Source organism: Hyaena hyaena, unplaced genomic scaffold (assembly GCF_003009895.1).
Source record: "Hyaena hyaena isolate Hyena2069 unplaced genomic scaffold, ASM300989v1 scaffold_18, whole genome shotgun sequence".
Classification (NCBI taxonomy): Eukaryota; Metazoa; Chordata; class Mammalia; order Carnivora; family Hyaenidae; genus Hyaena; species Hyaena hyaena.
In genome coordinates this window covers 7,268,028-7,294,429 of record NW_024080649.1, presented here as the reverse complement: position 1 = coordinate 7,294,429, position 26,402 = coordinate 7,268,028, and the positions used below count along the sequence as shown (strand labels likewise).

Sequence of the window (26,402 nt, the reverse complement as noted above, 5' to 3'; positions counted from 1 at the left end):
GATGGGTCAAAGAGGTGGTGGTAGGCAACTGAGGCACCCTAAATACCTCCTACAGCAGAGAACACCTCTGATCTCACACCCAATGACTCGGCATCAAAAGGGAGGGACACAGGCCTAAGAAATGGAGAGCTTCTCCTATGAACTGCTTCCAGTAACCCCATGCCCATCTTTTACTGAATGATTACTGCCTTTTTCCATCTCACCATCTCACTCTCCCAACCCCCCATTCTATGGGCCACCTCCATAAATGTCTCCAGGTAATCCCAGAGGCCATTCCAAAAGTTCAGGGTTCTGGAGCTGTACTCAGTGAGGACCATAACCAGAAGACAGGTGGAGGCACAGCATTTATTCTACAGATACCCAGGGAGCCAAAGGCTGTTACACAGGGGGCCCCCTCTAGGGGTGGGGGTTAAGAGATCACATGGCATCATCCACTATTGCACATGGTCCTTTTATTCTCTGCAGCAAAAATGATTCCTCCCTGTAGACCCAAAACCTCAGGCCGGCAAAGAACCTTGTCTACAGACACGAGCATGACAATGATAAATAGCAATCCTGGGGTAATGGTTTTAGACAGACGGCGCTGGTGTGTAGGGCTCAGGGCAGAAATGTGATGTGGCCATTGAGTCACAGGCCAGCTCCCAGGTGAGTTCCAGTTATTGCTGGGTTAGGAGGGCAGATTCAAATGTCCTCGTGGCAGATGGAGAGCTGGCTGGACGGATGCATCGGGTGAGGAGAGGATGCTTCCCAGGGGAGGCTGCCCCTGCCCGTCAGTTCTTCACATCTCCCAGGCGGAGCTGGGCAAAGGAAGTGGCCAGTTGCAGTGCCTCCTGCAGGCAGCCCACATTCTTGCCTGTGGCCTGAGCAGACACATCTTTGCCACCACCCTTGCCATCCATCAGGCCTGACACCTGCTGCACCCACTCGCTGGCTTTCAGGCCCCGGTTGGCTGCATTCTGGAAGACAGAAAGGAAAAGTGGGAGTCAGGACAGAGGATGAGACTGAGGGAGACATGGAGAAGGGAAGAAAATAAAAAGGACGGGGGAGCCACAGACACCCACTCCCACCTGCCTGGGTGCTGCTACCGGCAGAGACCGATCCACAGCCAGGGTGAGACATGCGGAGCGCAAAGCCGGGTATCAGCATGGTTAAACACACCCTCAAGGACAAGGCCTGACGGTAAGGGTGCTGGAGGAAGTGACAAACAGGTGGCCAGGAGAATGGCCGTTTCTAACTGGTTGCACCCATACATACGGGTCTTGGCAAACAACTCTAAGCAGCAAGCTTCCTCAGAAAAGCTACAAACACCACCGCAGGCAGCACAGGGCTGCAGGGTATGCTGACCTGGGGGACTTGACACAAGCACGTGATCTTGCCGGCTTCATTATCCACCGTGAAGAGCATGGCAGATGTCTGAGGGGAATGCGTCTTGAAGAGCTTCAAGGCTTCATTCAGGGCCTGTGGGGAAACCTGCGGTCAGGCCATGGCCTCGGGAAGGGGAGCCATGCTCTCCATGGTAAGCCTGCAGAGCTCAGTTTTCAGAGCACCCTCTACTGCCCACTCCCTCTAAGAGCAGGTGCTGGTTCCGGGAGACTGGCGGAGAAGGCCCCAAGCCCGAGGCCCTCCCCACACCTCTGGCCCTGAGGTTTGCCTTCCATCTCTAGGAGCTGTAGCTCCACAGCCACCAGGTCTCTCCGTGGCTCAGCCTAACCTCAATCCCAGAGAGCGGGCTCTCAAGCAACCACTCCACTCAGAGCCACAAAGCTCACAGTCCAGCCACGAGAGGGCTGAGACCCCGAGAGGAGACAAGTAGTGGACAGGCACAGGGCAGCACATGCAGTCCCAGCCCCTGGGTTGCCTTGGCCGAGGCGCCGCTCTCCATCTCCAGGATGACGAGGGGTTGGTTGGGGTTGCTGTCAATGAGCTGCTTTGTCTTCTCCAACACCTGCAAGGAAATCCAGAAGAGAGCCCTCAGGTCAAAGGCCCAGGGAGCGGTCTGCACGGTCTTTGCTGGGTGGATCCTCCAGGCTCCCTTCCAGTCACCAGCACCACAGGACTCACTCGCTTCTGGACATCGGCTTTGCTAGCCCGGTCCAGGTCATCCATGATCTTCTTCAGGGATTTGAGGCTCTCCCGGAATTCGTCCTTCTGCCACTGGGGGATGACTGCAGTGGCCAGGGCCTGGAACCAGAACACCACGGGGATCTGGACCACTAGGATGTGAGGCCCGAGTCCACCTTGCCCTTCTGTCTTTCAACACCAAAGTCTTCCCTGACTAATATCCAGGAAAGTGAAAACAAAGAACAAAAAGGTATCCACTAGCCTTAAAACCAGTCACTTTACAAGCAAGTACAGCAGATGTAACAAGTGGGGCAAAAGAGAAAGGGACAGATAAAGAGGGCTGGGATCCCCTATAAGTGCTGGTCCCTACCAACTAGTGAATACAGCTTGTAATGGGCTCACAGGAAGCCCCCACATATTAACAGACATCAAGAGCCCTGGAAACAGTGGGTACCAACTCCCTCAACACTGGCGCCCACTCGTGCTTGAAACAGGCTCTGCCATCGGCCGTGGGGGCAGCAAGCAGATGCCAGAGGTCCGTAGACCAGGACCCACAGAGTCCCCTTTGCGAGGCTGCCAGGTAAGAGAAGGTAAGTTCAAGGGCCACTGCACGGAGAACCAGGGGATCTGAGAGTTCCTTGGGGAGTGTCCTATTTGGCTGGCTAGCACTTGGCACTGACCAGGGCCTGAGGATGGAGGCCGCCCTTACCTCACCAAGGTCAGCGATCTCCCTCTGCACATCCTTATTTGGCGCAGTCTGGGCCTTCACTTTGGCCTCCATAACAGAGAGAGATTTCTTCAAGCTTTCTGCTTTCCTGAGGGCCTGCAGAGGGACAATCAGAGTTGGAAACTCCCGGTCAGGTAACTTTCAGCTTCACTCGTCTGGAAAGAGCTGTGGCAACTGATGGCAGGCTATGGACCAACACACCCCCAGGACACCAGAAGTTTCTCTACCTTCAAGGAGCAAGTGTCGGCAGCACCCTTCTCACATGTCTGACCAGTAGAAAGTTGCACTGACTCGCTCAGGAGATAAACAAGAACTACTGAGGTAGGAGCTCTTCTCATCCCCACGAAATGATCAATCCTCAAGCTTCAGCACACGTCAGGCACCAGCTACAGCCCCACCCCCAGGGCCACTATCCCTGTACACTGTGCATCTCAAACCAAGCATGTACCCCTAGGGAGATGGCAATAAGTGGGTGGGGGCACTGGAAGCCATAGCAAAATCATGATTTACCCTTCTAGAGACAGATATGCTATGGAGCAAATAACAGAATTTACATGTATTTTTCAAGATTAAACACAACATAGCTAAGTTAAAGTCGTGTGTGGTGGTGGCTTTTATCCACTAGCTAGGAGTAACCAGAGGACATTTGGGGGGTAGCACTGTACTTCCAATTCAGAATGCGGCAGCTACATAACCGGCTGCCTAATTCATAGACTGGGCTCCTCCTGCCTTGTTCAAATAAGCCATGAACCAGCCTAATGGGCTCACCTTCTGGGCTTCAGCACCTGTGACGGCAACAATCCTCCGGATGCCCTTGGCAATAGCTTCTTCACTCACAATCACAAAAGCTCCCGCGTGACCTGAATTCTGCAGGTGCCTAAAAGGCAGAACATGAAGTCCGTGGTGACAAGAAAGCCCACACACCCCAGTCCCTACCACATCTGGGAGCCTGATTGGTGAGGGCCTAAGGTCTTTCAGGTCCCAGGGAACCTCCTCAAGGGGACAGTGGGAAGAGGCCCTTCAAGGTGACTTCAGGGTATGGCTCAGGCCAGGAAGCCCAGGAAAGTCTGGGGCTAAGAGCACTCTGACACTGAATAAGACACCACCTTTCTGAGCTTCAGTTTTCTCATGTATAAAATGGGGATAATTCTGGGGCTCCTGAGTGGCTCAGTCAGTTAAGCGTCCAACTTCAGCTCAGGTCATGATCTCACAAGTTCGTGAGTTCAAGCCCCACACTAGGCTCTTTGCTGTCCACACAGAGCCCGCTTCAAGTCTTCCATCTCCCTCTCTCTCTGTTCCTCCCCTGCTCGTACTCTTTCTCAAAAATAAACATTTTTTAAAAATACATAAAATAAAATGGGGTATAATTCTCCCTCACAGGACTACAGTGAAATCAAAGGAGATCAGACAAAAGTGCTTTGTAATCCCTCAAACCCAACACAATGTTACTACTGGCAGGCTCTACATTCATTCATGTTTTTGGTCCTCTTTGAAACAAAAACTATATTCTCTCCCTGCTACCAGCTAAGAATACTGGAGGATTACCTTTAAAATCTCACCACAACCCTGTAAATAGGTTTTACTCCCCAGCTGCCCAGAGAACTTCACACTCTGAGCTCATGAACTTTCAGTCATTCTGAGAGAGTGGTATAAAGGCTTTGCCCGCAGTTTTCTGTGCCCTAAAGAGTGTCTCAGGAGGCATTAAAGCAGGGTAGGAATCATCTGAAGGCCCGATTCAGCTGGGCAGAGGAGGGAGCCATGTGGTGTCCCAGATTCCTATCCCATCCTCCACATGCTCACCTGTTCCCTACCTGCCAGAGGCTCACAGGAGGCCGGGATGGGCTCCACCATGCCCTTAAGAATGCTCTTCTCAACAAGATTCCCTTGGAAGCAGGAGCTTCCCAGGCCGCCACACCATCCCAAAATGACCCCAAGGGCTACAGAGGGCTGCAAGTTGGAAGAAACAAGTGGCTCTCGCAAGCCAACCTGAGCTGGGTATGCTGTGGCACCTGACTCAGGGGCCCTGAGACAATGGGGTAAATCCCCAAATGCTGCTCAAGCTGGTAAAGGAAGCTAAGTGAAGGCCCAGGAGTGGAGAAGAGCTAGGACCAGGTCAGGAACGCAGTGATCGCTCCACAACCTTCTTGAATCCTGAATTCACAGGCCACATTATCAGGATCAGCCCAGGACACCAGAGCAAGCACCTATAAGTGTTAAGATAATGCTTTTTCCCATCCTAGGAAAAATACTTCATCACAAACCCAGCAAATGTCAATGTCAGACACCAAGGGGGTTGACAGGAACACAGGATGCTAAGGTTCTTGGGAAGGCTGTTTGGCAAATACATTTCTGAGAACTTCATTTTAACCTCAGAAAAATAAGACTCTAGCCCATTTACCCACATCCTCCAAGGGTAGCACCAAATTAACCAAAAGTGAGTCCATCCACCACTCCCCCTGAGGTACTCACGTTCCCCCACAGAACTCAACAGAAGTGAGTGAGCCAGCAGGACCAGAGGGGTCATCCAACAGCTCGGACACTGGGACCCCAATGGAGACGACTCGCACAGGGTCAGGATAGGTTTCATCAAACACAGCCCGCAGGCCCTGGATGGCTTTAGCTGCTGCCAGGGGACAATCTTGGGTGTAGACGGGCTGCCATGGAAAGAAGACAGAAAAAAGCTGAGAAAACATCTTCTCTGGAGATGCGGCAGGGAAAGCGTGGTCTTGTGGTCTTGCAGGCAGGACTCTGGGTGTCTGATCCTGGCTCTGCCCATCATGTGCCCTGAGTCTGCTGATACAAAGCACCACGTGTAAAGTCAAGGGGATCAAAACAGGAATTTCCAATTATTTGGCTAAACTGTGCACCAAATCTTATACGGATATACTACATGTGAAGCAGACAAAACCAGAAGAGCTCTGATGGTCCCAGGGTGGGGTGGAGCAAAGACCTCCCTTTGCCCCCTTCCCAGGGGCCCTATGGCCCCCTCCCCAGGATACCACCACTGCCCCTACACCCAGTGTGATTGAGAATCACTGCTTCAAACAAATCTGTGTGCTTGGCAGGGTATGGTACAATAGAGGAAGGGCATCTGGACTGCTGAGAAGCCTCCAGAGAGAGTGATGATGCAGAAAGAAGCGAGGCTCGTGACCCAAGAGCTTACACACACCTACCTTGGCTGCCTCAATCATCCCATTAGCAATCTCTTCAGCCTTCTTGATCTGCTGGGTGGACATGGCTCCTTTGGCAGTGAAGTCAAACCGAAGGCGGTCAGGAGCAACAAGGGAGCCTCTCTGGTCAGCTTCCCCGAGCACAGAGCGCAGGGCGAAGTTCAGGATGTGAGTAGCTGTGTGGTTGCTCATGATGGGCCTCCGTCGGGGCTGTGAAGGACAGAGGCAGCTGGTGGAGAGGTGTACTAGTCAAACCTGCTCTCTCCTTCCCGGCTGCTCAAATTTTTAGTTGGACACATAACTGCCCAGAATAAGGGCTACATTTCCCAGCTTCCCTTGCAGCTAATTGTGGCCACAAGGGTTGTAAGAAGTTACGATGCACATCCTTAAAGGGAAGAAACATGCCCTCCCCTTGCTCTTTCTCACTGTCTAGAACAAGAGTTGGCAAATTATGGCATGTGGGCCAAATCCAGCCTATTGTCCATTTTTATAAATAGGTTTATTGGAACACAGCCACACCCTCGTGTTTACATATTGTCTATGGTGCTTTTATGCTACATCGTCAGAAGTAAGCAGTTGTGAGGGAGACCATATATAGCTCACAAAACCAAAGTTACTTACTATCTGGAACTTTACAAAAAAATTTGCCAACTCCTGGCCTGGAAATGGATCCAGTGGCTACCTGCTTAGACTATGAAATCAAGAGCAGCATCCCAGGAATGATGAAAGAAAAACAAGCAAGGAATAGTTGGGCTCTAGGATTCTGTGGGGCAGAGCCTCTATGTCAGCTTGGACTTGGAGGTAAGAAACACGTTTCTATCTAATTTTAATCTGTTATCTTGGAGCTCTGTCACATGAACAAAACCCTCTTTCCTAGTTAATACAGGATGTCAGGATCCTGAAGAAGTGTTTGAGGTTAATCTAAAAAAGGCAATCCATGAAACAAGTCTATAAATCTCAACTAAAATCACTATCATCTGGGACACCTGACTGGCTCAGTCAGAAGAGCATTCAACTCTTGATCTCAGGACTGGGAGTTCAAGCCCCATGCTGGGTATAGAGATTACTTAGAATAAATATATAAAATTAAAATAAATAAAATAAGGGGTGCCTGGGTGGGTCAGCTAAGCATCTGACTCTTGATTTTAGCTCAGGTCATGATCCGAGGGTCAAGGGATCGAGTCCCACAATGGGCTCTGCACTGAGCATGAAGCCTGCTTAAGATTCTCTGTCCATCTCCCCTCCTCATGCATGCTTTCCCTCTCTGTCTCTAGAATAAAAAATAAACACAATAAAAATCACTGTCACCTGACTCGGGAACATAGACATTTAATAACTTGCTGCTGCACTCCTCATAAAATATACTTCTGCATTGGATTTATAATAATCTACTTACAATTTCACTTAGGAGTGACAATAATGATGGACCAATTTAAAGCCAAAGGAGATGAATGCTTTTCATAATGTGTATCAAATCACCATGACATACATTTTAAATATCTTAGAATTTTAGATGTTAACTGTACCTCAATAAAATTTAAATTAAAAAAAAAATAGGATTACTAATCAGGTCCAATGCCCACCAGCGTAACACAACTCACCTCGTCAATAAATAGCCAGACCTGGTCCCCTACTCTCAGGCTGCCGTAGATGGTCCCTATGTGCAGCACATACCCTCCTCGCACCTGAGTATTTTTCACTGTAAACTCCGTTTTCTAAAAGGAATCCAGGAGACCAGTATGTAAATAAATCCAAATCTTATATATTCTCTTTTTATATATGGTACATGATACACATTCTTTAAGACTCTCCTTACTAGTGTGTATATACCATCATACATGTGTCATAACACTAATACCATTATATTTATTGTACATATATACACATACTATTATACACTAAAAATTAATAAAGAGAAACCTCACTAAAGTGGAGCCAGGGAGCGAGGAGGGGGAGCTAGAACAGGAGCGGTAATCAATTTCAGAAAGGATTGTCAATTACAGGCCCAAACGGTATCCTTGACAGGAAGGAACCATCCATGACAGGCCCTAACAAGGAAAGATGCACACTGCATCTATAAGAGATCAACTACCCCTGCAACTCTGCCAATGAGAAACCATCATCACCACAAACTTGTGATTTTCTCCCATGCACTTTCCTTTAAAACAACCGCTCTCAACTTCCTCCTCCTCCTTGTCTATAAAATATCAGTTCCTCTTCTTTGTTGGACTTGCCTATGGTTTTGCCATAGCATGCATGTCCTAAATTGCAATTCTCTGCTAGTCCCCTGTAAACTCACTTTTCCTGGTAAAATGATGATTTTGTTTTTGAGGTTTAACGATACCTATATTTACCATTAAATATACAGACCACTTTGTATGCATACGTACATACGCATATATGTTCACAGATATACAGACGTTCCCTTTAGGTGCATCTTAGAAAACTTAAAGCCATCATAAAGAACCTCAAGCCCGGGGCACCTGGGTGGCTTAGTTGGTTAAGCATCCGACTTTCGCTTAGGTCATGATCTCGCGGTTCGTAGGTTCGAGCCCCGCGTCAGGCTCTGTGCTGACTGCCAGCTCAGAGCCTGGAGCCTGTTTCGGAGTCTGTGTCTCCCTCTCTCTCTGGCCCTCCCCTGCTCACGCTGTCTCTCTCTCTCTCTCTCCTAGAAATAAAAATATTAAAAAAAAAAAAAAAAAAAAAGAACCTCAAGCCCATTGAGACTAGGAAACTCATCCAAGATCGCAGAGTCTGCACTGGCAGAGCTAGAGGCCGAGGCTTCTGCAAGATGTTTGCCCTCTTCTTATTCATGAGGAAAGTGGGGAGGAACCCAGGATCAACCAATGCAGCCTAACTGCAGGGATCCTGCTAAGAGGGGACCTAATGGCAATGAAATCAGTGATACGAAAGGCAGCTTCCTTGGCTTCAGAGACCTTGACAATGGACCGCAACCCGAAGACTGGTCACGTCTGCTCCACAATGCCAGGAGTATGAGGAGCCAAAAAAGCAACACTGCGTCCAGGCCCAGCCCTCTGTTGGATCCCCCTCCCCGGCTGACAAGGAAGAACTGTTGGCTCACGTCTTCGCTGCTGTCTTCAACCTTCACCAGGTAGCCTTCGTCATAGATCTGCCCTCCTTGCTCAGCATAGAAACAGGTCTTGTCCAGCACCACTCCACACTCCTGGCCTGTGGACACTTCTTCCACGAACATCTTGTCCCTGCGCAGAGCCATCACTGTAGCCACTGCGCTCTCAAATGCTGCAGAAGGGGGAAAACAGGGTCAATGATTTCATTCACACGCTCTTAGCTGGCTTTTGTTTGATTTTATTTCTCAAGTTCTCCTTAGATCCTAATTGTCTAATTTCATTTTACAAGCAAGCCCATTAGACTCCACAAAAGGGCTTCACACCAGGGAATGTCACACTCAGTAGAGTGACCAACTGTCACAGGGAATGGGTAACCGGGACCGAGGGGTTTCCCAGGTAAAACTTTGGACAGTTCTGGTCACTCTAACTCTGAGCTACTGAGCAAGAAACGTAGTGAGTCTGATAAGTATTTAGGAGTATAATAAATCCCCTCCTCCCACCAAGGTCAATTCACAAAGAATGTATTCATTTTGTGGGCTTGCTGGGATAGATTTTAGGTATCTCTGCTGGAGTAAAAAAGCAAAACCATGTATTGCCTGTTTATTTCTTTTGATTCTTAACTTTGGAATGCCACTATCCAGATGCAAAATTCAATAGCCACTGAAGATTCTATCAATGGCCATTTCCTGGTTTTCTGCAGGGTGTTACAATTAGGGGAAACTCAGTAAAGGGGACAAGAAATGTCCCTGTAAATGTTTTCACAACTCCCTATGAATCTATAACTATTCCAAAATAAAGAGTTAGAAAATTAATCACCAAGGGGGCCCTAGGAGTATAACTCACAGAACAAGACTACACAGCATGACTGGAGAGGCCACAATAGGTATCCTTGGTTCCTAATCTGGGGACTCATCTCTCAAAAGCTACCCGAGGTGAGCACAGTAAGCACAGTAACATACCATAGCTCCCACTGGAATCCGAATGGTAATTATACTTCGGGGAATCGTCTGTTGCTTCCAGACCCTTCTCCCTGAGCTCTTCAATAGCATAAATGTCCAGCATAATGAGGTCTTCCCCACCAGCTCCCTTGCCCTGTGATTTTAGCTACCAGGAAGAGAAAGAAACAGAAGTTAACCTAATGTGGAGAAAATGAATTCTGAAGGCCTCAAAAGTCACTAAACTATGCCGAATATAAAGCTCCAGAACAGAGTTTTTTCAATCTCGGCACTACCGACACTTGGAGCCAGGTTAATTCTCTGTTCTGGGGGGCTGTCCACTGTAAGATGTTGAGCAGTATCCTTGACCTCTGCCCACTTGACACTGGTAGCATCCTACCCTCAGTTAAGAAAACCAAAAAACGTCTTCATACATTACTACCAAACAGTCCCTACGTGATACACATTGGTCTTGGGGGAAAAACAGACTTTCAAAGATCTTAATAGAAGGAATCTTGTTTGCTTTGCAGCCAAGTCCTGCCTTGTTTGGTGCTGGGTTTCTTGCTCATTCCTCAAATTCTTTACCTGGGCCAGTTTCCTCTCCTCTTCAAATCCATCCATATCTACCACCAGGCCCTTCTCTTCAGCAATCAGTCCAGTGAGATCCACTGGAAAGCCATACGTGTCATAGAGGAGCCAAGCAGTATCCCCTGCAAAGCACAAAAAATTGTGTAAGAATGATGCAGACAGAGGCGCCTGGGTAGCTCAGTTGGTTCAGCGTTCAACTTTTGATTTTGGCTCAGGTCAAGATCTTGCAGTTTGTGAGTCTGAGCCGCAAGTAGGGCTCTGTGCTAACAGCATAGGGCCAGCTTGGGATTCTCTGTCTCCCTCTCTCTCTAACCCCTCCCCTGTGGGTGAGTGCACATGCATGCGCGCTATCTCTAAAATAAATAAACATAAAAAAAAAAAAACCCCGACATAGCCTCCTCCTTTTCCACCTCAAGCCTTTCTCAAAGGATGCTAGCAGTGACGGAAGAATTGGAGACAAGGCAAGTTAGTATTGGTTCTGTGCACTTGTCAGAAAATCCATGAAATCTTTCAGAATTGACAGGGAGAAACCACAAGAGGTCTCCTAATAAAAAAAGTTCTGTTTCTTAATCTGAACACAAGTGCCTTCAGTTTGCAGAAATTCATCAGGCTTTCCCCTTGTCCATTACACTACAATAAAATTAAAAAAAAAAAATAAAGCTTTTTGAATTAATTTTCCAATCTAGTAAAACATAACGCAAGCTGCAAAACAGTATATACCACATGTTCCCATTTTTGCTGGAAAACACACACATCCCTAAATACGTTTGTATGCAAACAAAAAAGAGCTCTGAATAGTTCTACAACTCTTAAGAACTGTTATTTCTGAAAATGAGTTTAGGAAAAAGAATCTTCATTTTTCACTTCTGTGTTCTTTAAATACTTTGCCACAATAATACTTTTAAATTTTTACGTAAACCCCATTTTATACCAAAAGCAGTATAACCAAGCTATCCACAGCCCTTGGAGACACAGGACTCCACTGTCATTTGTGAAAAAGGACTTGCCTCTTCAGGTAAGATGAACCAGCCTGGATGAAGAGAGGAACAAACTGGTCCTTACCAGGAATGGTTTTACAGTCTCCCAGGCTCTGAATTTTCCTGTCCAAGATACGACGCCCTCTGCTAAGAGTCTTGAGAAATTGCACTTCCTCTTCATTAATGATGTCCTTCACCATATCTGGGTCCTTCTTTAGCTCAGGAAATGCATCTCCCTGGCAAAGGGGAAACAGAGATGTGGGGTCAACAAAGACAGGGACCATTCCATGATCCCCCTAAAGATTCTCATTAGCAGTATACGATTTCTCACCCCATCCCTCTAAGCTGTGTGCATTAGCAGAAAAGAGGTAAGCAGGGAAATGTACCTACCAATGACTGGACAACAACATCTACTAATGTGGCAAAGAAACCCCTGCTGGCGTTGAGTTTCTCGTGGGAATATCGAACAGCCCGGCGGAGAATCCGTCTCAACACATACCTATAAGAGGCAGAAGCCCATCTCCTCTAGACAAACTTCCCAGCTAAGCGTTTTGTAATGGGGCTTTTGGAATCCTACCCAAAGCAACTTGACCACCTTTATGTCTTTCTTTTTCAGAGACTTTCTTTTATCCTAAGACTGCTTCTTTTTGCATGCCCCCATGGTCATTAACACATTCCAGCAGAAAACTCAGGAATACACCCACAAATATACATTAAGGGTGACCTGGGGTAACCCCAGTTTGTTTTTCTACCACATCCTGCTGACCCAGAAAGGGAGGCAAGTACAGGCCAGATGCTTGATGCCCAAAATCCTAAGTCCTCCCTGTCAATAATAAAGTTGTCCAGGGCGAATCAGTATCTACCCCATCCCACCCTGCTAATATCTTATCAGACGGCCTGAAATACAATCTTTCAATACATCTTGTATTTAGCAACAAAGATTTAATATAGTGGCAGCTCTGTAACGTTGAGCCGGAGCTCTCTTAATCCATAAAAAAAAAAAATTAAGGGATCTCTCCAACTACTGAAAAGACAAAGAAAACAATAATAAAGTATGGCTTTCAGTTTCACAGGGAGTCATCAAACTCACTGTGGCAGTCCTAACCCTGCCGCATGTGTAACTCACTCACCCTCGCCCTGTGTTGTCAGGTCGGCCACCATCAGCCAGTGCCACGGTGATGGTCCGGGCATGGTCAGCCAGCACCCGATAGGCCATATCAATCCCATCGGCATCATCAGCACCAACCTTCCCAGTGTATGGCCGGGCACCTGTGCCCTACAGATAAGAAGAGGAGGCAGCTCATGAGGAAGCAGCGCTTCTGGCACTGCCTTGTACCAGAAGGTTCTGAGAGGACATTAAGAAAAAGGATGACCCTTTTGCCAGACCTTATAACACCAAGAAAGATGACAAGGGGAGTAAAGGGCCTCCAGCCAGGCCCTTGGACTAAACCAGCTACAGCGCCTGGTGCTTAGAGCCTCAGGTGGTTAATGATTAAGTTGACATGTGGTCACAGGGACCCTTAGCTGGCAAAGCACATGATTATTTTTCTCTGGCAGTATAGCTAACTGTCCAGCCTTACAGTCCAGCCTCCAAGGAAGTCTGCAATAGTTCAATAGGACCAGTACCTTCTGAATGGCCTCAAAGTAAGGAACAAAAAGATCAGTATCATAGTTGGACATCTTATTTTGCAGCACAGACACCAGTCGCTCCAGGCCCATTCCTGTGTCAATGCTTTTCTTGGGAAGAGGTTTCAAAATGCCATCGGTTTCCCTGCATGATCCAGAGAAAAAGGAAGTTGAAACAAGCACTCCAGGGGGCCACCCCTCCCTGCTGGTTAAAACTTACATAAAGCACAGATGGCAGGCTGTGACTATTTGCCACTTGCCTCTGCCTGGTTTGGTGGGAGGAGGGGACTGGAGGGGAAAAGGGAAGAAGTAATCAGGGGTCTATTAAAGAGTGAGGCGAGCTTCAAGGAAATGAGCTTGAACACAGCAGTGCAAATTACCACACAAATGACATTACAGGAATAGGCAGACATTAAGCAGGTACTATGTGGAATAAAACTAGTTTATAAAAGATTAGGTCTCAGCTCTGTCTCAGAGATCAGAGGGAAAAGCCTGAGAAATAAAATCTAAATAAATAAATAAAGGCATCAGGCTCTCCTGATGCCCTTAGTGCCTGCTATAGCTCCACTCCACTGTCCCCAAAGACGAGGATGAGAAAACAGAAGGAGTTCCTCTTTCTCTACTTGGCTTTAGGAAAGGTGCTGCTATTAGCAGAAGCAGTCCAGGACCCCGAGGCTACCTGTTATACTGGATGAACACTAGGTTCCAAATCTCCAGCACATTGGGGTCATCCTGGTTGACGAGGTGTGCAGCATCCCGACCACCAATCCGGTCATAGTGGATCTCACTGCAGGGACCACAGGGGCCTGTGTCACCCATCTCCCAGAAGTTATCTTTCATGTTGCCGGGCAGGATTTTGGAATCATCCAGACTACACAGAGAAGGGAAAATAAACCCAGTTACAGCCACTGTCAAGGATTCTGCCCAGACTTGCACCCACCACCAAAGGACCTTATGCATTTCTATTAAAAAAGGCCCACTCTGGCAATTACTAAAGCTGAGCCTGCACAGCAGGGGTTAAAGATGCAGAAGATAGGGGCGCCTGGGTGGCTTAGTCGGTTGAACGTCCGACTTTTGCTTAGGTCATGATCTCTTGGTTCGTGGGTTCTTGCCCCTCGTTTTGCTCTGTGCTGTCTGCCAGTTCTGAGTCTGGAGCCTTTTTCTGAGTCTGTGTCTCCCTCTCTCTCTGACCCTCCCCTGCTCATGCTGTCTCTCTCTCTCTCCTAGAAATAAATAAAAATATAAAAAAAAAAAAAAAAAAAAAAAAGATGCAGAAGATAATTCTTCTCGAGAGGGACTAAAATAGAATACAAAATACACATAGACTGCAATCAATACCTATATAAACACAAGCAAAGATATGGATAAAGCCTAAAAAGGAACACATAAAAATGAAAACATCTATGCTGAATATGACCAGAATTTAAGCAAATCTTTTCTTTGCAAATGTTCCCGTTTTAAAAACTGAAATGACTTTCCTATATGACAATTATTATAAGCACTAAAACCCCGGGGCACCTGGGTGGCTCAGTTGGTTAAGCATCTGACTTCAGCTCAGGTCATGATCTCAGTTTGTGGGTTTGAGCCCCACATTGGGTTCTGTGCTAACAGCTCTGAGCCTGGGGCCTGCTTCAAATTCTGTATCTCCCTCTCTCTGTGCCCCTTTCCTGTTTGTGCTCTCTCTCAAAACTAAAAAATAAATCTTTAAAAAAAATTTTTAAAGTAAGCATTAAAACCCTGCTGAAAAAACAAAACAAAAAAAAAACCTGCTGAGTATTTCAAGTCACTTCTCTAGGCCCCAACGTAGTCAAATTTTTTTACCTTAAAATGATACCGAAAAGACTTTAATAAGATCAAAATATTTCTAAAATATTGGATTCTGCTGAGAGCTGCTAGATAAGAGTGCACTCAAAAAGACTGTGCTTGGGGCGCCTGGGTGGCTCAGTTGGTTGAGCGTCTGACTTCAGCTCCGGTCATGATCTCACAGTTCGTGGGTTCGAGCCCTGCGTCAGGCTCTGTGCTGACAGATCAGAGCCTGGAGCCTGCTTCAGATTCTGTGTTTCCCTCTCTGACCCTCCCCTGCTCACGCTCTCTCTCTCTCTCTCTCTGAAATAAATAAAACATTTTAAAAAATTAAAAAAAAAAAAAAAAAAAGATTGTGCTTGCAAGGGTCCCCAAGTGGCTCAGTTGGTTAAGCATCTGACTCTCGATCTCAGGGTCGTGAGTTCAAGCCCTACACTGGGTAGGAAGCCTACTTAAAAGAAAAAAAGGACTAGGCTTGCTTGATAGGCAGAGTCTGGATGTACACAAGCCAAGCAAAACAGGACTCCGAAGTCAAGAGTAGTATGCATCATTCCTATGCCTTACTGGCCAAAATGTCCCAAGTACATTTAGAACATAGCATCTAACCAAGCAGGGGTTCAGATCAAGTACCAGGGGAAGTTGGGTTGGAATAATATATGGAGAGTATAAGTAATTAATAAATGATGAAATAAATGAAACAGAGAAGTAGCACTGGCTAAGTATGGTAAAAAGCTATGCCTCTTTTTAAGACTTACAGTAAAAAGAATAAGAAAATGAGACAAAGACATAGGCAAGCCAGCTACCTACAGGGGTATGTCAACCCACATTCAGATTCCTCTTGATGCTGCACTTCATGAGTCCTATTAAGTTCAAAGTGCAGGGAAGCCTGGTTGGCTCAGTCGGTTAAGTGTCTGACTTCAGCTCAGGTCATAATCTTGCAGTTTGTGAGTTTGAGCCCCGCATCGGCTCTGTGCTGACAGCTCAGAGCCTGGATCCTGTTTCGGATTCTGTGTCTCCCTCCGTCTCTGCCCCTCCCCCACTCATGCTCTGTTTCTCTCTGTCTCAATAATAAATTTAAAAAAACACTTAAAAAGAAAGTTCAAAGTGCAGAATACACACAGCTCATCTGTTGCATCAGCTTTCATAAAGAAAAAAACCAAAACAAAAAAAAAACAAACCCAGGCACCTGGGTGACTCAATCAGTTAAGTGTCTGACTTCCGCTCAGGTCATGATCTCATAGGTTAAGAATTCAAGCCCCACAGTGGGCTCCAAGCTGATGGTTCAGAACTTGCTTGGGATTCTTTCTCTCTCCCTCCCTCTCTCACAAAATCAATAAAAAAACTTAAAAAACAAAACAAAAAAACAACCAAAACTTCCTTTGTCCTCGACCTGTTTGATGCCATTCCATTTCCATAAGAAATAACCTGTTTCATATGAAGAATACCAGTGTGTTGAAAAAGACACATACATATACACAGGGTGACAGAAATACCAAAAAATGCCTGGAAGATTATATACACGGGGCATCAAACTATTAACACTGATTAATCTTAAGAATTTTCTATTTTCTATTTTTCACATTTGTGTGTACTGTAGGGTGAATTTTTACAACATATGCACTATATGCAAAATTTCTAAAAATATATAAAAAGCAAAACAATGAGAGACTCTTTATATCAGCTTTGAACACTGGAATGATCAAGTAAACGTAGTAAGAAGTGATGAACGCACCAAAGGAGAAATGTTCCCAGTCACTCCCTTCTGCCCCTCAAACTGCACAGCCCCAAAGTGGAAAAGGCAATGCACTCCAAGACCTAAGACCTCACCCTAGCACCAAGTTAGGAATCACTTTATTACTCCAAACTCTCAACATGTGAGGGGCGTCTGGGTGGCTTAGTTGGTTAAGCGTCCGACTTTTGCTTAGGTCATGATCTCGCAGTTCGTGGGTTCGAGCCCCGCGTCGGGCTCTGTACTGACTGCCAGCTCAGAGCCTGGAGCCTATTTCAGGGTCTGTGTCTCCCTCTCTCTCTGACCCTCCCCTGCTCACATTGTCTCTCTCTCTCTCCTAGAAATAAATAAAAAATATTAAAAAAACAAAAAACAAAAAACAAAAAAACATGTGAGATGCGTTCTTACCCTAAGTTTTGCCAGATCTGTTTGCACTCCAGGTCTGGTTCTAAACCGGCAGCTTCATCCCCACCGAAGTAAGTAACGTAAAGTCTTTCAACTGGAATGCCAAACTCTTGGGTAAGAAGCTCCAGAGCCATCTTACATGCCAATTCCTACAAAAATAACAAAAAGAAAGATGTATCACGTGGCCAAACCAAAATTCATTTAGTATGAGTAGGAAAAGTCCAGATCCTAGGAACACAAATATAAAACTACAACATCTTCACTATAAACCCAGCCAAATTCTGGATCAATTTATAGGAGACATCCAATGTAAATTGAAATCAAATGATAGGCACTGCTTCCAGGAAGGTTTAGTATTAATAAAAGCCCTTCACTCTTGAATCTCCTGGATGTTATTTCATACTTTAAAACAAACAAAATGAGAACCAATTTCCTTCAGTGGAAATGACCATTTTGCTCAGAACCCCAAACCAATCTCCTTTTTGAGCTTACCTTAAAATAATCTCCAAAAGACCAGGAGCCCAACATCTCAAAGAAGGTGTGATGATAGACATCTTTGCCCACATCGTCCAGATCATTGTGTTTGCCCCCAGCCCGGATGCATTTCTGGGTATTGGCAGCTCTGCTCAGCTTTGCCATAGGGTGAGATGGGTCAATAGTGTTCAGAAAGATGGGTTTGAACTAAGATTAAAAAAAAAAAGAGAACATTTCAACCTTTAAGGAGTTACAGATATGGGCAGTCACACGCTGGCAGGAAGAAACCACACATGAACTGTTCTGAGTATAATCTAATAAGCCTGGAACAGGGAAGCTTCTGAGGCAGGTGGCCTGACAGGGCTGCAATAGAGGCAGCTGACCTTGGAGCAGCTTGTCCCTGTCCTAATTCTCCAACGGTCCCCACAACTGCCAGTGACCACCTGCACAAGGAAAAGGCCTGCTGGATGTGTGATAACAGCCAGAGATTGATGTAGAGAAACCTGTGCTTCCTCACAAATCTGTGGTGGTCAGGACTTACAATATCTTTCTGGAAAAAGTGATTCTAAAACTAATGTGCTGGGGGTGCCAGGCTGGTTCAGTTGATAGAGTGAGTGACTCCTGATCATCCCCATTCAAGCCCCACATTGAGCATAGAGCTTACTTCAAAAAAAAAGTCAGCAACCATGTGCAGTTGGGTGAGCGTTCAACTCTTGATTTCCGCTCAGATCATGATCTTAGGGCCGTGGGGTGGGACTGAGCCCTGTTGTCAGGCTCCATGCTAAGCAAGAAGCCTGCTTAAGATTCTCTCTCCCTCTGCCCCTCTCCTTCTCTCTCTCTAAAATAAAATAAACTGAATAAAAAGAAAAATAAATAAAATACTAAAAAGTGATGTGCTGGCTCAATAGCAAGGGTGATAAGGAAGAAAAAAATTGAGACCTATAAAATCAGGGGCGCCTGGGTGGCTTAGTCGGTTAAGCGTCCAACTTTCGCTTAAGTCATGATCTCGTGGTTCGTGGGTTCGAGCCCCGCGTCGGGCTCTGTGCTGACTGCCAGCTTAGAGCCTGGAGCCTGTTTCAGTCTGTGACTCCCTCTCTCTCTGACCCTCTCCTGCTCACGCTGTCTCTATCTCTCCTAGAAATAAATAAAACATTAAAAAAAAAAAATTTAAAGGAGTAAAATCAGCACAACCTGATGAATGACTGGATGTTTAGAGAGAAGATATTATTTGCTATGAATATTTATAAAGTTACACTTTGATGTATCATTGTTATGTAACTTAGTTTTATTTTCCCACTAGTCCTGTCCAATTTGGTAACGCTAGTCACTTGTTACTTATAAACTGAAATTAATTAAAATGAAGCAATTAGTAACTAATTAAAATTTTTTTTAACATTTATTTTTGAGAGACAGAGCACAAGTGTGGGAGGGGCAGAGAGGGAGGGAGACACAGAATCCGAAGCAGGCTCCAGGCTCTGAGCTGTCAGCACAGAGCCAGACACGGGGCTCGAAATCACAAACTGAGATCGTGACCTGAACTCAAGTCAGACGCTTAACTGACTGAGCCTCCTAGGCACCCCTAAAATTTTTAAAAACAAAAAAATTCTGTTCCGGGGCACCTGGGTGGCTTAGTCGGTTAAGCGTCCGACTTTCGCTTAGGTCATGATCTCGCGGTTCGTGGGTTTGGGCCCCGCGTCGGGCTCTGTGCTGACTGCCAGCTCAGAGCCTGGAGCCTGTTTCAGTCTGTGACTCCCTCTCTGTCTGACCCTCCCCTGCTCACGCTGTCTCTCTCTCTCTCTCTCCTAGAAATAAATAAAACATTAAAAAAAAAAAAAAATTCTGTTCCTCAGTCACACTAGCTCAACAATCATGCATGGGGGCGCCTGGCTGGTTCAGTCAGGGAAGCATGCAACTCCTGATCTTACGGTTTTAAGTTTGAGTCCCATGCTGGGTGTAAAGATTACTTTTAAAAATAAATAAATAGGGGCGCCTGGGTGGCTCAGTCAATTAAGCATCTGACTTCGGCTCAGGTCATGAAATCACGAATCGTGGGTTCAAGCCCCGTGTTGGACTCTGTGCTGACAGCTAGCTCAGAGCTTGGAGCCTGTTTCAGATTCTGTGTCTCTCTCTCTCTCTAACCCTCCCCTGCTCATGCTGTGTCTCTCAGAAATAAATAAAACATTAAAAAAAAAACTTTAATAAATAACTTAAAAATCTAAACAAATAACCATGCATGGCTAGTGGGTACGATATTGGGCAGCCCAAATACAGAAGATTACCATCACTGCAGAAAATTTTACTGGACAGTTCTGAACTGGACCATGAACTCCTTTTTTTTTAATGTTTATTTTTGAGAGACAGCATGAGCAGGGGGAGGGCAGAGAGAGACACACACACAGAATCCCAAGCAGGCTCCAGGCTCTGAGCTGTCAGCACAGGGCCCAACACAAGGCTCGAACTCATGATCTGTGAGATCATAACCTGAGCCTAAGTCACACACTTAATGGACTGAGCTACTCAGGCACCCCCAGACCATGAACTCCTTAAAAGCAAAAACTATTATTACTTATCTGTGTATATCCAGTACCTAGCTTAGTACCTGAAAAAGGGCAGATGTGTAATAAATACTATTTCAAATTAACAAAAAACAAAAAATAAGGAAGCAAAACCATCATCAAGGTATTTCTGATTAAGAGGCAGTATAGCACTAAAGTTAAGCAAATGACTACCTGGGTTCAAATCCACACTCCAGCATTTGCCAGCTATGTCAGCTTAGGCTATTTACTTGAGCTGTCAGTGCTTCAGTATAGAATGAAGATTAAATGAGTCAACGTAAAAGACATAGGTCAGTGCCTGGCATATAGTAAGTGCTACACACAGGCTAATAATTACTGTTATTCATAGAACATTTAGAAACACTGGGCTCTCATAGTTCTTCCCCAAGTATAGTCAGCACATGTGGGAGAAGGCAAAACCCATACCTTAGGAATGCTTGAGTACAAAAGAACCTTTCCAGTGTTCCAGAAAACCCATCACCTTGCAAGTCCACATAAAATCAGTGCCGCTATCCCAAGTGTATACAACATATTTACACATATAATTGAAAATGTGTATGTCACAGTTAACATTATACAAGATGGAAAACGTTCTCAGTGACTCTAATTTTTCATGCCAGGAAAGAGACCAGAAAGAAAATAAAATGTCAACCAATCCTTTAGCCTAGAGGGAGACACATTCTAAGGGCCAGTGGGTCCACTGGGCTAAGCAGGATTCCAAGTGAACCACAAAGGAAAACCCTGAGGGCGCTATCTAACCTGAATCCACTTCTCATAATCAGCTTGGTAAACAGTTTTCAACATCAAAATAAAACTTCCAAATTATCTTTTATAGTTCAATTGCCCCAAACGTAAATCCTACTAACAGTTTCTTCAGCAGTGGATCTAAACTGGCATTGGTGGCAGTAGCTTCGAGAAAGAGTTTAAAAAAACATCAATAATGCTGCATGCCTCAGAATGGGAATGAATGCAAAGCTTTGAAAGAAACGTGAAGAACTCAAAGAAAAAAACAAGGATAATGAAGGGTTGAAGGAGAATGACAATAGCGGAGTTAAAAAGTCTCTTCAAACCTCAGCAAGATTAACCTAGTCAATGACTAATAAAACCCAGTTTTTTTTTTTAGAAGAAAATAAAAGCAAGACTTTACAGACTAGTGGCGCCCGGCTGGCTCAGTGTGTAAAGCATGTGATTCTTGATCTCGGGGTCGTGAGTTCAAGTCCCATGTTGGGCGTAGTGTTTACTTAGAAATGTAAATAAAGTGAGGGTGCCTCAGTGGCTTAGTCAGTTGAGCCTCCAACTCTTAATTTTGGCTCAGGTCATCATCTTACAGTCATGAGATCGAGCCCAGAGTTGGGCTCCATGCTAGGCATGGAGCCTGCCTTAGATTCTCTCTTTCCTTCTCCTCCTGCATGCATGTGCTCTCTCTAAAAAAAATAAATAAATAGGGGTGCCTGGGTGGCTCATTCTGTTAACGGTCCTACTCTTGGTTTTGGTTCAGCTCATGATCTCACAGTATGTGAGTTCAAGTCCCACGTTGAGCTCTATGCTAATGGCATGGAGCCCGCATGGGATTCTCTTTCTCTCTCTCTCTCTGACCCTCTCCCTCTCGCTCTCTCTTTGCCAAAAATAAACAAACATTTCAAAAATAAATAAAAAATAGGGGTGCCCAGGTGGCTCAGTCAGTTAAACATCTAACTTCGGCCCAGGTCATGATCTCACGGTTCATGGGTTTGAGCCCCTCTTCAGGCTGTGTGCTGACAGCTCAGAACTTGGAGCCTGTTTCGGATTCTGTGTCTCCTTCTCTTTCTGCCCCTCCCTCACTCTTGCTGTCTCTAGAAAATAAGTGTTAAAAAGTAAATAAAAAATAAAACTAAATAAAGAAATGTTTAGAAAAAGCAAAAAACCCTTACCTGATTCATGCCTGCATTGGCAAAGAGCAAAGTGGGATCATCCAATGGGATGGTGGCAGATGAGTGAACGTAGGTGTGCTCATGTCTCTTGAAGAAATCTATAAATCGCTGCCGTATTTCACTTGCTGTTAGAGTTGAGTCCATCTTGAAACTAACCCTATGAGAACTAACCAAAGAAAAAATAAAGGAAAATTAGGAGAAATAAATAAGAGATAAGCAAACATTACACAAGACTCTTGGCTTCTCAGGCCAAGTCAATGCAGGACACCGGTAAGCTATTTGATCCCAAAATCTCTATGTTGTAACATCCAAGGCTAAAAATCATCATTGAAACAAAATATGCTGCGGCAGCAGGCAACAGCCCCACATGTTCTTCCTTTCTATGCCAACCTCAAAAGGTTCAATACACCAACACGTCAAGTAGAGCATGAGTGCTTTCTTCAAATATTCATTTACACCAAAATATGTAAAGAGCACCCTCTGTGCCATGACCTAGGCCAGGAATTAGGAAATGAGAATAAAAACGTCATGGTTTCCAGTCCAGCAGAGCAGAGCTTACTGGGGATGGGGGGGATGCTCGAGGCCTGAGTTCCAGTCCTTAAGGAAGTTATTTAACTCCACCAACAAAAGAAGGGGTCCATATGAGATGAACTCTAAGGAACCCTCCAGTTCTGTTAATATACATGCCTAGAATCATGCAAAGTCCCATTATCCCTAAAGCCAGGGTCTCTGGGTTTGGCCTGGCGATCTTGGCAGGCTGCTGGCAACACAGTGGACCTGGGGATGGGCCTGGCTACACAAGGGACTACCTGCAAATAGGACTGTACCTACCCCCACCTAGCCTAAGCACCTAAGGTACTCTGCTACCTTCCCAGCTAGTAGATTCCTAGGAGTGAAGATGTTGCAGCCATATTGAGGAAGCAGAGCTGAGAGTCAGTGATAAAGGGAATCAGAAGAGAGAGAAATTGGGAAATAAAAAGCTTTATAATTTCAAAGCTCTTTCACATCTATTATGATTTTCCTGAGAAGCAGGTTGGGGAAAAGTGACAGCCCTTAGTGGAGAGTACTAATCACTGGCATAGGTGCTGGAGTGCCATGCAGCACTGAGCGTCTGGGGAAAAAAGAGAACCTTCTAACTGACATTACTAACTCTGTAGAATTCGAGACCAATTCTAACCTTAAATAAGTCACCTTATCCCAAATTGTTTCCTTTTTTGTAAAAAAGTAGGATCTACTCTGCCTACTCTAAAAAAGTAGGATCTACTCTGCCTACTCCATCCGGGTCTTGTGAGACTCAAAAGCCATCCTATATTTGAAAGCAATTTGTAAACAGGGAAGCCCTAAAGGAATATGGATACTATTATTTTTCCTTCTTATAAGATGATAAAATAAAGACATGCACGGTGAACAAGAGACTCTGACTCGGATCTATGCTTAACCACAATTTCAACTGATTTATTCAGAATTCAGTCAACTCATTACTCGAACAAAAGCCCTTTGGGCAAAAGATGGCCAAACACTGGCCGAGAAAGAGACAAAGAACTGACTAAAACTCCCATAGATAAGGGTTCTTATGTCCACGCTAAGGAGCCAAGGCTAGGGTTTTAGAAACTTTGTCACACATTTTTCCTCATCCCTCCTCCTCATGGCTCTCAGTGAATCTTCATGGTGGCAAACATGAATATACAGTGCCAGTTCTGACTGAGCAACAGCACAGTTTCAGAACGTTCGTTGCTCCTTCTCTAATAGGCTACCTGAAGTAAATAAACTGAATTACAACAGACACATCAATTTTCCATTTTGCTCACTCAGTCAACCTATATAAGTGCATACTGTGCTGAGAATCAAGATGAATGAGTCTCTGCTCTCAACAGAGAGAGTCATATACAAGAATAACTGTGAAATGATGTAAGGATCCAATATATTGACAATAAGCCGTATGGAGGCTGGGACTACTAAAAAAAAGCTGTGTCACCATCACACATTCATTTATTCAATATAAATATACTAGAAGACTGTATGAAATACAGAGGTAGCAAAAAGGATAGTCCTCAGATTCTACTTCCAAACTGGGCTGTAAAGATCTTGACAAGTATCTTAAATCACACTGGCCCTTGGGTTTAAGGAGGCTCCAGCCACAGGACCTTTCAATGTGCTCTTTATTCGCCAGGTAGCGTCTACCCTACTTCTCTTTCCCTTTTCCTAGTTATTTCATTTTTTATGTATCAATTTCAAAAAGATTTATTTTAAAAAACCTTCTCCTTCTTGACCAGATTCTCCTTATTTTATTCTGGTAGCTGCAGGTGTCTTCTTTTATAATTTCCACATGCATTGGACTGCTTGTTTAATGTGCATCTCCCCAAGAGGCTGGAAGTTCCACCTCTGTGAGAATCATGACTGATTTTTGCTCACCACAGAAGTATATCCTCAACATCTGGTACAATGGTTGCTAAATAAGTACTACAGGATTAGATATAATCCTTTAACAGCAAACTGTCAGTGAATTGAAAGCACACCGGGAAAGGCAGACTCTCTGAAAAAGTAATTGCTGAATACGATGGGGCATAGAAAATGCTTCCAGGTGAACCTGAGCCAGTATCAGCTACTTAGCTAATTTTAAGAAATCAGAAAACAGTTCACAAGAGGAATTCCATCCATCCAGATCACCCTCACTACCACCCCCAAAGCCTCACCCGCCCCTAGGGGATTAAAACCGGGGGAGATAAAAACCTCAGCTTTGGCGGGTAGTCAATGGCAACCGTGATTCTCCCAAGGTCCTGGTCCTCGGCAAAGCCACTCTAGGCCACTCCACCCTCGGCGTTCCAGGAGGTCTACAAGAGGCCTTTCTCCCGCTGTGCGGTAGCCCGCCCCGACTCCAGCCCAGGCTGCAGCTCCTGAGGCCTTGCAGGGCCTGGCCCAGGGACCCGCTGGGGTAACCGCACTCTCAGGACCCGGACCGAGCCGCTGTAGCGGCGCCTCAGAACTCTCCAAGGCCAGTCAGCTTCCCTCAAAGGTCGCCGTTCCTAACTCCTCCCTCAGAGCCCACCACCCAGAGCTCGCGGTTACCTGGTCCTGTAGACGCGCAGCTGCACCGGCCGGGAGCCACCACGGACCGCAAGGCGCACGGCCCTGGCCAATCACAGCGCGCCTATGGAACGCGGCCCGCCGTGCCTTACCTCTCCGAGACATTTATTGGTGTATCATCATGCCAATCAACCTGAGCACGAATCGGCTTACTAGTCGGTTTCCAGGGAGGCGGCTCTAAATCGGCTGATGCAATGGCAGGGAAAGAAGGGATGGAATACCTCACGTGACCGGCTTCTGGAGGCCGACATTTTGGTTTGCAAAATCTTCATAGTTGACTTGGTTAATAAGGGTAACCGGTGACAGGTCTGGCGGGTTTGGGGAAGGACACCAAGATGGCGGATCGGATTCCATCATCTGACCGCCTCGGGACTTTCCTGCCACCAGCTGCCAGCTACCAGCTTCCCACCGCTGGTTTTTCAGAAGACACATCACCTCAGCAGAAACGAAATACTTTCAAAATAAAAATAATATTGGTTGTAGTCTCAATAACTTCACTATGTTGCAAGAGTTGTCACTATTAGGATAGAATCGTCACAGGTGAAGGAATTAGAGACATATATACTTTTTAAAGTTTATTTTGAGATATAGCAAAAGGGGGGGGGGGCGGAGGTAGAGAGAAGGAGAGGGAGAGAGGGAGAATCCTAAGCAGGTTCCAGGCTAACAGCATGAGGCTTGAACTAAAAAACTGTGAGATTTTGACCTGAGCTGAAACCAAGAGTCAGAAGCTTAACTGAACTGAGCCACCCAGGTGCTCTGAGAATAAAAAAATTTTTTTTCATTCACCCCACAACTTGGTCAATACACATGAAGAGAAATTATTGAGGCCCAAAAGTCATGTTCTTCTAAACATTCTACTTGAATTATTCAGCTAATTACCCAGTACTCTATGATATTTTCCTCTTACAGATAAGGTCAACTATGTAATAGAAGGAAAGCTATCTTAATATAACATCCAAATTGTGTATTTTAAGAAACCTTTTATTCTGGGCTAAGCAAATAGGCCTGCAGGTTAAGTACTATACACACTCTGCAGTAGAACACTGGTTCACCCCCTTGGAACTTGACAAAGCTAACAGAGCTCAAGAGAATACAACTAGGGGCGCCTGGGTGGCTCAGTGGGTTGAGCGGCCAACTTCAGCTCAGGTCATGATCTCAGGGTTCCTGGGTTCAAGCCCCACATTGGGCTCTGTGCTGACAGCTAGCTCAGAGTCTGAAGCCTGCTCAGAGTCTCCCTCTCTCTCTGACCCTCCCCTGCTCACCCTGTCC

General features: G+C 45.6%; 1 protein-coding gene across 3 annotated transcripts; it reads right to left on the bottom strand.

Moving 5' to 3' along the window:
• Positions 1–326: 326 nt before the first annotated feature.
• AARS1 (alanyl-tRNA synthetase 1) lies at positions 327–25,168 on the bottom strand. 3 transcript variants are annotated; one of them, XM_039222523.1, is made up of 21 exons: positions 25,116–25,168; positions 22,050–22,215; positions 17,603–17,791; positions 17,114–17,259; positions 13,853–14,044; positions 13,174–13,318; positions 12,678–12,823; positions 11,938–12,046; positions 11,633–11,783; positions 10,568–10,692; positions 10,007–10,151; positions 9,041–9,219; positions 7,560–7,673; positions 5,962–6,168; positions 5,258–5,442; positions 3,557–3,665; positions 2,771–2,884; positions 2,062–2,181; positions 1,859–1,945; positions 1,345–1,458; positions 327–956 (listed from the first exon to the last, which is right to left on the bottom strand). In XM_039222523.1, the coding sequence occupies exons 2-21, from the start codon at positions 22,191–22,193 to the stop codon at positions 771–773; spliced, it is 2,907 nt and encodes a 968-aa protein (XP_039078454.1). In that variant the 5' UTR covers positions 22,194–22,215; positions 25,116–25,168; the 3' UTR covers positions 327–770. The 3 variants fall into 3 exon arrangements, with proteins under 3 accessions (XP_039078454.1, XP_039078463.1, XP_039078471.1); XM_039222532.1 differs by lacking the exon at positions 25,116–25,168 and adding an exon at positions 24,780–25,041; XM_039222540.1 differs by lacking the exon at positions 25,116–25,168 and adding an exon at positions 24,743–24,763.
• Positions 25,169–26,402: the final 1,234 nt, after the last annotated feature.

Coding starts and splice junctions, on each gene's coding strand:
- AARS1 (XM_039222523.1), bottom strand. CDS start 22,193: ATGGACTCAACTCTAACAGCAAGTGAAATACGGCAGCGATTTATAGAT. Junction 9,220..10,006: donor GGATTCCAGTGGGAGCTATG/GTATGTTACTGT, acceptor CCCCTTCTGCAG/CATTTGAGAGCGCAGTGGCT. Junction 1,946..2,061: donor AAGCCGATGTCCAGAAGCGA/GTGAGTCCTGTG, acceptor ATTTCCTTGCAG/GTGTTGGAGAAGACAAAGCA.